Genomic DNA, 12,957 nt, shown 5'->3' with positions numbered 1-12,957 from the left:
CTAATTTGGTATACAAAACAGATAAAATTGTATGAATAGGTAAATAAAAGAGGAACCACTCAAATTCTACTAATTAATAATAATTACTTCTGTATTTTTTACTTTCTATGTTTAGACAATTATCACAGCTACCTACGCAGTGTAATTAATGATTCACCAAAAATACTTTTCAAATTAGCCATGGAAATGCTTCACTTAAATCTACGTGCAATAAATAAAATAAATAGCAGGTACTTATTGGCCATCTGTTGCTTGAAGTTTCACATCATGTTCTCGAATCTTCCATAATAGGAATCTAACAATGCTGCTCCGATAGTACCGATACCATTATGTGTGTCACGCTCGAGCTGCTCTCTCGACCAATTAGGGCATTAAAAGGCCATGTAGACCCGACTAGAGACAGACTGTCAAATTATACCACAACTTGTGTTATAAATTTATTATGTGTTTTAAGTTACAAGTAAATACTTTTGTACCAGTTTTACAGTTTATTAAAAGACATAGAGCCTCAGTAGAGCCAGAGATGTAATAGTGAGAGTATTCGAGAATAAGAAACATGAGACTGAGAATGAAATACATACTTTAAGCGTTAAATTATAGTACTACGTTTTTATCTATATATATAAAACTCAAAGGTGACTGATATAGTGATCTATCAACGCACAGCCCAAACCACTGGACGTATCGGGCTGAAATGTGGCATGCAGGTAGATTTCATAACGCAGGCGTCCCCTAAGAAAGGATTTTGGAAAATTCATCCCCTAAAGGGGTAAAATAGGGGATGAAAACTTATACCATGAAAATTTATCTTTTTCACGCAAGCGAAGCTGCGGGCAACAGCTAGTTAAGAATATAATTTAAATAAAGACCTAAAAGAAAAAAAAAAATAATTGAGCAGTATAAAATATTTTGTGTTTAATATAAAATATCGGCAGTTAAGCTGTTGGGGATTAAAAACATCGAGGCAGGTTATACAAGAGCACTTAACATTTGCCCTACTTATACTAAATGATCCTTTCGCTTTTTAAAAGTACTTACATTTTTATGAACCTCTATGCCTTTATTAAAAATGATTTTCACCGCACCTGCATAATTATGAAACTTCTAATAGTGTACTTGACATTTAATCATACTAAAAGTTTGAAGTAAACATGACCTAGAAATATATGTTGCATTCGTCAATGAAAGCTCTCTCGAAGTTATTACGAGAAGTGTTAGGAACTGTTGGCTTTACAGTAATATTCTCTGTTCTAAATTTATATAATGTATTAGATGGGAGAATTGCCAGCCAGGTCAGACCTAACATGAATTTGGAGCAGAAAATAGTTTTCTTAAACTGAATAAAACATTATTAACATAGAATCTATTCATGTATGTTTGTAGAATACAAAACAGAATCATTTGGCTGATTTGGGATAGCTGAATACTATCGGGAGTTTCACAGACCAGTGAAGTTATAAACAATGCGTGTTTAATATACCGTATCATCCGTAACATCCTGTACACTATGAGAATTAGTTTATATTGGCAGTCTATTGTTGTTTCGTCGCGAAATAATTATTGAGTACCGGGTGATTGCTTCCGATAACAGCTGTAGCGTCTGTTTTGATGCTCAAATCGTACGAAAGATTTACATGTGAAATAAATTGAATAAAACGGACTTTATTTTTAATTATAAAATATAAAGAAAAACACATAATTAATGTTGTTGTATTTTAGTAACAGGATAACGTGTTTACACAGTTATACCTTTTATGGTCGGTAAAGTTTTATACGAATGTAACTCGCGAACATAATTAAAGAGATATCACTACTTGAATAAAGTTGAATGACATCAAAACAGCAGACATATAACACTGCTTTAACACATGCACTTTTTTCAATAGAGGTGTTTTAATCCGTGACATAGGTATGTGAATAGGAAACGACGAAAATAACACGATGGTATAATAATAAATATAATCCATAAAATTTAAAATTGAACGCTTAGTCACATTTACATAAATATTACAATGTATGCTTCTTATCACTAAACGTCAACACTGAAGAACTGTTATGCAATTAATTTTAAAGGATATAATGACTATAATAGATATAAATTTTATAGAGAACATAGATAAACTCACCGTTAATAACAAAAGTTTTGCAAATAATCCAAAGAATTCACTAAATCAAAAAACCGTTCTTTCATGCACTGATAAAATGAGCACATAAGCGTAAAGCCGAGCGCTTGCGCCGATCACCACTTGCCACTAGCGGCGAGGACGGATGTTACTGTGACTCAAACCAACCGGCTGTTCACTGTTCAGTCTCTACCGCGATCGAGACTCCGTAGTCCGTAGTCTGTACACATAAGTCGGTGACTCACGAGCGAGCCGTGCCGTCACCCGCTATGACGCAGAACTTTATATTTCTGCATGAAAAACTGCTAGGAGACTAAACATTTGGGCACTTACAACATAATGAAGCATTGTATCATAATATGCCTTCAATTTGTAGCACATGTGCGCGTATCAGCGGCTTGGTACATTTATAAATTGCTTTTCAAATGGTCAACTCAGTATATTTAGAATAATTAAGAAGACTAATGAGATTAGTTTAAATTTTAGATACAAATTAAAGAAAAAATTTTGATCAAAAAAGGTAACAGTAATCGAATTCCCCATTTACTAAACGATGAAATGTAATTTTACAAGTTCACAAGAAAAGATCTCTCAGAAACAGAAGAAGCAATTAATGTCCATTAACCAGAGTAAGTTAGAAATACAATGATAATTTTGAGTTACCTTTGAGAGCTTTTGTGAGTACAAAACTGTGAACGAGTGTTCAGAAGTTATTGTGTTAGTGTTATAAGAACATGTCATTTTATACGCTTCAGGTATAACTCATGATATGTAATTTGTTTAACATTTTATCGAGCCAAAAACCTTCGGAGACCGACTTAACGCTTAAGATAAAGTTCGTAGCGAAAAAGATAAACATACTTAAAATATTATGCATATACTTTGTCCAGTAAATGGGTACATTTTTGGGTCACCACACGCGTTTTTTAATACCGTTAAATCTTAATTCACTAAGCGACATTTTTGTGCTATTTCATGACAATGTTCCCACTGTTTCTCTAGTCAAAAAAAAATCTCACTGAGCATCCTCTCAATGGGATTTATTTTTAAATTTAAGTTAAGTAAGTATTTTATTTTTATATACATTAAAATGTCCTACATGGTAAAATCATTCTGAAGCCGTCGGTCACAGTCACAAACCGTTATACTCGGTAGTCAATATGATTAATGACGATGATTTTGTTTTAATAATTAGTTCAATATATTAAAATAAAAACAAAATGTAAAACATAAAACACTCTTATAAAGAAATAAAAGTTCTAAAGTTTTGTCGCAAGGAAAAAGTTTGAGTGTAATAACGTTACAAGTTAAAGTTTTCTAGATTCCAACTACATTACATATAGAAATTAAAGACTTTTTAACGGATTTTAAACGCGATTTATTCGTTCAGTCTCCCCGTGACCACGCTCGCTGTAAAGTGTTCGAAACGTCGGGAAAATAATAGAATGAATAAATCGCGTTTAAAATCCGTTAAAAAGTCTTTAATTTCTAAATGTATAATACTCGCGTAAAATCAAACATCAGAAAATACTACATTACATATGTATACATTTTATATGTACTTGTTCAAAAGCGACGTCATTTATTTTATACATTCTAATAATAACTGAAAAAGAAAATACTATTTCGGGTTTCGTAAAATCCCAAGGGACAGGCGGCAAGGCTCCATAAAATACCTTTTAAACTAATAATGTTACAATTTATCGCAACAGTAATATACTTTTCATATATACCGTAAAAGTACAAGTTCGTATTCATGGTAATATTTTATACAATTTAGTATGCGGTTATGTAATTGTATTGAACGAAACTTTTTATCATATGACCTCAATAAAATTAGGTTTTAAATTTAAACATTAATGTATTTATTTCAGTTGTAGTGAAATTAACAAGTTATAAAGCGAGCGGCCACTTGGGTTGAGGCCAAGTGCATTGATTTTTGCTATTGTACGCAACTAGTTATGCATTTACGTGAATTTATTTTACTAGAAAACTTCACGAAATAATTTGTAAGTTCAATGAACCTATGCGTTTTTGTTCATTGCTTTAATTGTTCATAAAGAGCGATTGGGATCGACATGGACGAAGCTGAATCTGACGTGGTGTGGTATTAAAATATGTGATTAATGATCCAAAGAAATAAATCGAGTCGCCAATATCACCCATAAAGTGCGATAACTTACCTGATTCTGCTACAACTGGTCCTAGAGGATCAAATCTTACACGATGCTCTACCGCAGCTCTAGCGGCACAAACAAGATCTGAGAAGAATCTGTGTCTACGTAGAGCAAGCTCATCACGACCGACAGGAGTAGCGGGTGGTACTCTAGGACCTTCCATGTCAATAACAGATGCGTCTTTTTCGAAAACATCGTCATCATCCGAGCAAGAATCTTTTGTAGTTACAGGAATTTCTGTACTACTTGTCGTAGATTTTAATATTCCCGTTGATTTACGTCTGGTAGGCCGAATATCGAAGTTAGTCCGAGCCAATTCCTGTTCAAGGTTAGCTAATTCCTGTAAAGTAGCAGCGTTTCGACTGCAATCTACAGAATACCGCTTAAAATCTAATCTGGTTTTCTTATAATCAACGGAGAATCGCTTTTTGACTATATCTGGCTTGCGAAAAACGTCATCTACGCTATCTTCATCAACTTCTTCGCCCTCACCATCTTCTACCTCTTCCGGTTTTGGTTGGTCACACTCTTCGTTGTTTTCGTTGTCTTTTACACACGCAGCCTCATCAGACATCGTGTCAGGTTCCAAGTCAGTATTTTTCATCACAGTATCAAGTTTCGATGTATTTGAATCGATTTTAGTTAAATTATCGGGTTGATTAACTTTCTCAGATTTTTCTTGGGTACACAAATCTTTTTCGGATTTTTCTACACATTCGTCAGCTTTCAAGTTGTTCAAGGAATCCATACTATTAGATTTTGTTTTGTTTTTGTTACTCTTTTTGTTTGGTCGCGCACAGCAACTTTTGAACATAATTATTAGGTGAGGAAACTAAACAGCATACGTGCCTTCGTGTTTAACATACGATAAACTTTGTAACAATCCAACATCAATAATGAGAACCTTAATAAATAGTTTCTGTCAACAACTATCAAATATTTGTGTTATTTTAATTCATTGCCGTCATTTACTTGTGAAGCATATTGAGCTGCTGAGGGTTGTCGGCGGCCGGCCGGGCGCACGGCGGCGGGCGACTGGCGGCACTGACGCAGGGCGGATGCGCCGCCCGCCCGGCGCATCCTTAACCATCCGCTCCCCGCGCTCAAAGCTCTCAACGGCCCACAAATCTTTGTGTACACACGGTGCATTAATATTTAAGTCACAAAGTAATATTTAGGGCACGTAATAGAATTTATAAGTTGATTGAAGATCGGAAACAAACTTAATCATCAATGAAAAATACAATATTAAGTACACATGATTTTAAATAGTTTTACGGATGTTAAAGTAAAACTAGCCAGAATAAAGAAAGTCGAAAATGTTTTGTATATTATTATGATTTTGTCGACTAAGAGATTCACAGGACCATTATATTCATTTCATATTGAAGATTTAAAAAGGGAAATAATATGATGAGGGAATAAAAAAACTAAGCGACTGACTCTTTTAATAACTTGAGCGTTATGTAGCGTATGAGTACGCGAAAAATTAACTAAACTAACGACGAATATTGGTTTATAATAAATTGTACGAACGACCGTACTTAAAGTGGGTTGTAATTAACCCATTTCACGTTATAAAGTTAAAAAATTCAAACAGTGCGTGTAAATTAGGTGAGCGTCTAGAAATAAAAATTTCCTCGATTGAGATAAAAATTTCACTTTAAGAGAGGTCTTGTTGGCTGCTTTTATACTGATTATTGTTTTTTTTTTTAATTACAGATTGTTTTATGTTTCGAAGTATTCGTAGGATGATTATTTTGTTTTTTTTTGTGAATATATTGTTTCTTTTAATTATTACCTATTCTTAAACTCAAACTCAAACATTTATTTATTCAATTAGACTTTTTTTAGAAGCACTTTCGAATCGGCATTACATATTTTTAACATTTACCACCTTTAAATAATAAAATCTGTTTGCTAGAATAATTTTAGTGTTAATTTTATAAGAAAATAATAATAAAAATGTGAATTCAGAGTACTCTGCCCATTATAATTAGTATTTTTCAAAACAGTATATACATATATCTAAAAACTTCTTCTATTCGAAATACTTCATCTGTATATATAAAAATGAAACCCGTTTCGCGTTGTCACGCCATCACGTGTGAACGGCTGAACCGATTTCGTTAATTCTTTTTTTATTATATTCCTTGAAGAACGAGGATGGTTCTTATGTAGAGAAAACGTAAATATGTACCACGGGCGAAGCCGGGGCGGACCGCTAGTAAAGGTTAAAATGTCTCAGTATAAATAAATCATTTGCCAAATAATGAAAAAAATGCAGGACATAAAGTTCACACTCAAAAAAATATTAGATGGCTCAAACATTATGAAACTTCTCGTTTTGTGTTTTATTAAACTCTAACTAATGTTTGTAAGTTGCTTAGTTTTTGGCTCATCACTCGCTGTATGTCGCTCACTTAGTACTACTATAACTGAAATTACTTTTCTCACTTATAACTTTATTTAACAGTCTCTGTATACAAGAGAACCCATTTAAAATTGCAACATCAACAAAGAAATTAATTTAATGTAGGTATAAAAAAATGATTGAATGTATGATTTGTGAACTTAATTTTTTCATTAACAACTGAATTATATTATAATTAAGTTATTTAATTAGATAGATTTAAAAAGTATAGTATGAATAATTATGTAAGTAATAAACAGTCAGACTATAAGGGGAGCATCCGACAAATTCAATACTCCAATATTACTCTGCAAAACGATTGCCGGAATACCGCAGGTCAAATTAATGTTTAAAAATCACAGCTTTATGTTGGGTTAACTTTAAAAAAGAGTCATCAACATTTAATATTATGTATTTGTAGTTTCTTGTAGATTATATGACTAACAAGATAATTTATTAGTCATCTTTCTACAATATCAGACAAAGATTTTATGGTTATATTGTGTTTTTGATATGTATGATCTGATTTTGTTTCAAATGTTTTGGTTTAAAGATAGATTGGGTAGCAATAGAAGCCATTGTTTGCAAGTTAAGCTGTTACTTGTTTAAAATTTATGCTGTCTTTAGTTATGATAATTGTCATTTATTATTTTTATGGCTCTTTTTATAAGTGTAATATTATAAAATAAAATAAATAATTAAATATTATAGGACATTATTACACAAATCGACCTAGTCCCACAGTAAGCTCAATTAAGGCTTGTGTTGTGGGTACTAGGTGACGATAAATATAATATTTAATAAATACATATATAGATAATAACACCCAGACCCAAGAACAAATAATTGAGTTCATCACAAAAATATTTGCCCTGACAGGGGATCAAACCCGGGACCGTCGGCTCAGTAAGCAGTTACTTTACCACTGCGCCAACCGTGTCGTCAAAAAAGACATGGTATTGTAAAATTTGTAAATTACTACTTTAATATTAATTGTTTGACCCTACCTGATGTGAAGTAAATGTGTCTAGAAGAATGGATAACTTATGTCTGCTTCTAATACACAATGTTATTTGGTCTGGCTACTTTGAAATTAAAGACTTTTTAACAAATTTAAAATGTGATGTATTCATTATATTTAACTTGACGTTTTGAAATCATTACAGCAAATGGTACAAAAATTATTTCACTGTTAGATAAGCACCTGATCCCTGTATCTATATGCATCACAGGTAAAGCTAAATAAACACAAAACCACTAATTAAACATGCAATCAAAGATAAATCAGTCCAAAAACTATAAAAAAGTACTGTTTATTAAGTTATACTGCTCATGAATTTTTCACTATTCATTCAAAATTTTATATTTAAACTTTTGGGGCCGTTCATAAAATACGTTCGCATACAAGGGGGGGAGGGGTTTTCGCGAGTGTGACAAGATGTGACAAGGGGGGACAGGGGCTACTATCTATGGCATTCGCCGTCCATTAAAAATTTCTATATAGTAACTATTCGTTCTCTCGACTTTTTTTTTTCAATTTTGTATTAGTAAATATACAGATATTTAAATGTATATTATTACAATAAATTGTAATTTGATATATTTATTTTTTTCAACATGTGCGCTAATATTTAAATTTTATTATATAAATAAAAAAAAATATTTTCTAATATCAAAATTTGTGTATTATCAATCATTATTTATCATGTTTAGGGGGGTCTTAGTTTTTGTGACGAAATATTTCCAGGGGGGTCACAGAAAGTGTGACACAGCGTGACAACTGGGGGGGAGGGGGTCAAAAAAGTAAATTTTAGTGTGACGTATTTTATGAACGGCCCCTTTAATAAAAATGCCTCTTCAAAATATTTTTAGATTTAAATACAGCAACTCCATTCAGAACAACAGTCCCGGCTTATTAAATTTACAAGTGAAACTGAATTAAGTTCATCCCTGGTGCATTATAAATTTCAATGCAAATACTGCATTTTCAATAATAATGTTAGCCTTTTATTAAATTTTAACACATCCACTTCGTATGTATCGTATACTAAATTATCGTATTATAATTATTATATTTATTCGTGCCGACATCAACACCCTCTAATATTATAATCTCCCGCAGTGATTAATTTAGCCTACATTTTAATTGAATTAGGATGGATTATGAACAATACCAGGACAAAGTACATATGTATAGACTGAATTAAGCTATAATTTTCTCCATTGATTAACATAAAAACCCGGTTTCCATGAAAAAAATAGATACGGGCGTAATAGCTAACAATAAAAATATACGGACAAGATAGACATGACATAATGATTCTTATCACTTACCGGTGAAATTTTATCACTGTATTCACAAAACTAATCTACATAGACTTTGATACTACTGTTCATAAATCCAAAAAATGTATAAAAATCAGTCTTGTTTAAAGTTTAGTAGGTTAGCTCATAACTGTCAGCTGTCATTGTATAGCGTCAAGCCGTCAGCCCATCAAACGCTAAACTTTTAATTAATTTTAAATGATCTGGATACTACACTTTTGGAACCGATGTTTCGATTTTGCATTTTCATCCGATACATTTGTTTCTAAATGAATTTTGTGTTGTGTACCTTAAATAATCATGCACAACTCATAATATATATTCAAATCTTTTGCACCTCTGCAAGCATAAAAATAAAAAAGTCCGTCAGGAAATTTTGTCTGTGGTCTATTTCATTTAACAAAAAAACATCGTATACGTACTATAAAAACATTATAACAATAATATAAAAAACAAACTTCTGAAACTTCTTTAGGCGCGTTGAGTAAAATTTCAAGGTCGCGTCATGGCAATACCGTCACGTCATGGTGTAAGGTGACCAAGAAGGTGACGATTTTGGTATTTTTTAATCTTGCCAAAGAAGTTTCACTTCTGACACGTGTGCTCGGCACACACGCTCTTTTTTTTAAGTGTATAATTATTTTTGAAATTAATGTTATAATAATTTATTAATATGTTAGAGCTAGCGCGCACGAGCAACTTTGACTCCGCAACTATTTTGTCTCTCCCATCAATTTGCGTCCCTACGTGCGCGCACTTTCATACTAGCCCATAGGTGGGAGAGACAAAATAGTTGCGGAGACAAAGTTGCTCGTGCGCGCACTGTCTAACAGAAATCATTTCTTAGATATGGCACGTTCCGAAATCTTGGTCAACATAATATGTATTTTAAATATATTTCAATGAATGCAATGCAATTTTTTATTATCACCGGGGGAGAAATTTATATCATAGGGGGAGAATTCAAAAATAATGGTATAATAATAGTATAATACTCGATAGATAGCGTATGTTAAAATAAAACAAAATATTATAAAAAATCATTTTTATTACCACATCCACATCAATCTACCTGCTACAAGCACAAAGCTACGGAACCCATCACAACATCAAAACTATCCTAAAATATGTGCTGATTATGCTGCATTAAAGGCACAAGTATATTCTTCAACAGCCCAGTGCTCTTTGTGACTTACAAATACTTTGTTTTAAAATATAATAAAATAGTGTAATATGCATAATTTACAAAATAGGCATATAATCTTTGGATGTCCAACACTCAACTTTTCATAAAAATTTCAACGGATAACAATTTTTTCATTTAATTTACATTACAAACTAAACATTTTACAAAATATGTCATAAATATACATATATACATACTAGTTTCTGATTGTTCTGTAGTAAGTATAACATTATTTAACCCAAATATATTTCTTTAAATTATTCCTTATATACAACCAACTAGGCCATTATAATTTGGTCTTATCAACCTCCTTTTAACCTCTCATTAGAAAACCATATACACAAATCCTTGGAAAAAATAACTGGAATTATAAATTCAAATCTACAGCCACGATTTTTTATATCTACTTATAGTTTCGTTCTTGATCACAACATTAAGAATTGGAGCTATTAAGCTAGATCACGACTAAAAGCAAATAATACAACTATTCTTATATTCTATTATCTATATTATGACTAATGAAACGAGATAAAGAATTTAAATAATCTTTTGACGGTTTAAAATATTTTATATCTTACTTTACAATACAAAAGTATAACTAAGTATAAGTATAACTGTCAGTTAAACCAACCAGAAACTGTAACTGTGGGTAGAAATTATTGTTCTGAACCTATCACCTCAAAAACAATTACAATACAAATGAACTTGTTCAGAAAATTAAAGCGACCGCGACGTCAGTTTTCTACCCACTTTCCTGTACCAATTTACGCAACAACAGGAGTTCATAAGCTTTACGACATCAATGCGTATGAAAGAATAATAGAATATAACAAACGTTACTATTGCAATGTAACTTGGTATTGATCAATCCGACCGTATATATGTAAGTACGTTTTTTATTTCGTCTCCTTGGCCTTACAATAATTGTCCGTATTTAAGCAAAAAGGAACCACCCAGCAAAAACGCACTTCTGAGATATCAAAGGATTTACAAACACATTTGCAGCTCTGTTAGATGAAGTAAAATTAAAATTTATTTTATTTAAATTCATTGATAAATTACTTATTTAATTATGTGTATATAAATTTGCTCTGAATATTCTTAAACTTTCTAGATAATTAAGAAAATGTGCATGTGGTTCCTTTTAACATTTATCAATTGATAGGTTTTCTCTTATACAAAAAGGAACCACATCCCAGGGATTTAATGATATAAATGAAACTATGTATTTATAATATCGTAATTAAAGCTTTAATTAATAAAATATATAAAATAATACTTATATAGGACGTTTATTCGACGTTATCATCAAATTGGATTTCGAAATCCACCGTGTCTAGTCCATCTATGTGGTATTCTATTACATCATCACTAATGAGACCGTTATAAAAACTGTGCATCTTGTGGAATGAGATGTAATATGGACTGAAAGGTGAAGAAAGCTTCTCCAGAGGCAGCGACGTATAAGGTTCTTCGTTATCTTCTGTAATAAAAAGAAAAAAGCTTTAAATCAAAATAATAAAGCCGCGTGGCTTTTATACGTAGGTAGGTATATGGCGACAGCAAAATATTATTAGTTCTTATAAAGCCGTGTCCCTACTAGACGACTAAGTATGTTGTATGTACATGCGCTATGTACAAAAAACTGGCTAAGTGCGAGTCGGACTCGCGCAAAGAAGAGTTCCGTACCATTATCTATAAAAACGCCAAAAAAATCACGGCTTATTGTATGGGAGATTCTTAAATATTTATTAAGCTATTGCATAGCTTCTATCGCGGGCCTTGAGCGCGGGGACCGAATCGAGAAATTCCGTTACGAAAAAACCTCACGCTCTCCACTCCGACGGGCTCGGAGGTGTGGCTTGAAGGCATGCTATGCAATAGCTTTACCGTGGCAGTCCCCGAATGCCAGACGTCTTTTTTTATTCTGTTTTTTAGTATTTGTTGTCACAGCGGCATCAGAAATACATCATATGAAATTTCGACTATCTAACTGTCACGGTTCATGAGACAGAGGGATAGACAGACGGACAGCGGAGTCTTAGTAATAGGGTCTCGTTTTACCCTTTGGGTACGGAACCCTAAAAATCATACGCAACAGTGGCAACCCTAGCAAAAAATTAAATAAACTTGTTAAAATTTTGAATTTCGCAGGCTAGGGCCTTGTTCCGGTCAAAACAGTAGCCGCGCGAGTTTTAAAATCAAACAAATAATTATATGCGCTGAATGATGTGGCTGAATGTACTGTACTGAATCTGAATCTAAACGTATTTTACCAAAATAGTAGGTACTTAGGTACCTAGATCATCGACAGTTTTTTTTAAACAGGGTTTAGACTTTAGTAGTTTCATCTCACAATGACAGATGAATCGTAACAAAATGATCTCTTAATTCGACTCGCCGCGCCTTCGTGAACAACGACATTGTCGTTAAAATACGTAAATCCACAGAGGATTCCTCTTGTACTTACTTAATGAACTATCTTCTTAAAATCACACCACAATCGGGAATGAATCAAAAGTGGATAAAGCGTACCTGCATCTCAGATTCAATAAGTACTTAAATGCATTAAATAAAACTACTTACCCGTTGTATCTTCATTATTATCTTCGGTGTTCGTCTCCAATGCTTTTCTTACCAATTGCTTGCTTATTTATTTATTACTAAACATTTTCACATTTAATTTTAAAGGTAATTAACAAAAACAATCGAACTTACTTTGCGGAGGAAAAA

At 32.5% G+C, this 12,957-nt stretch overlaps 1 protein-coding gene across 3 annotated transcripts in view; it reads right to left on the bottom strand.

The window, feature by feature from the left end:
• capt (adenylyl cyclase-associated protein 1) overlaps nt 1-9,198 on the bottom strand; it is a 37,910-nt gene extending 28,712 nt beyond the window's left edge. The window contains exon 1 of one of the 3 annotated variants that reach the window (XM_090102971.1): nt 9,048-9,198. Coding sequence is in view for 1 of the 3 variants with exons in the window: in XM_090102972.1 (XP_089959098.1) it covers nt 4,307-5,114 (808 nt within the window). In the remaining 2 variants the exon portion in view is untranslated. Of the gene's footprint in view, nt 1-2,126; nt 2,310-4,306; nt 5,130-9,047 lie in introns of those variants that run through there. The other 2 variants (XM_090102972.1, XM_090102970.1) reach the window with 2 other exon arrangements.
• Between the last annotated feature and the right edge of the window lie 3,759 nt (nt 9,199-12,957).

The sequence above is a fragment of the Colias eurytheme genome, chromosome 6 (assembly GCF_061535395.1).
Source record: "Colias eurytheme isolate Ceu_HAF_F1 chromosome 6, ilColEury1 Martin Lab GWU primary, whole genome shotgun sequence".
Taxonomy (NCBI): Eukaryota; Metazoa; Arthropoda; class Insecta; order Lepidoptera; family Pieridae; genus Colias; species Colias eurytheme.
This window is presented reverse-complemented; position numbering and strand designations above follow the sequence as displayed.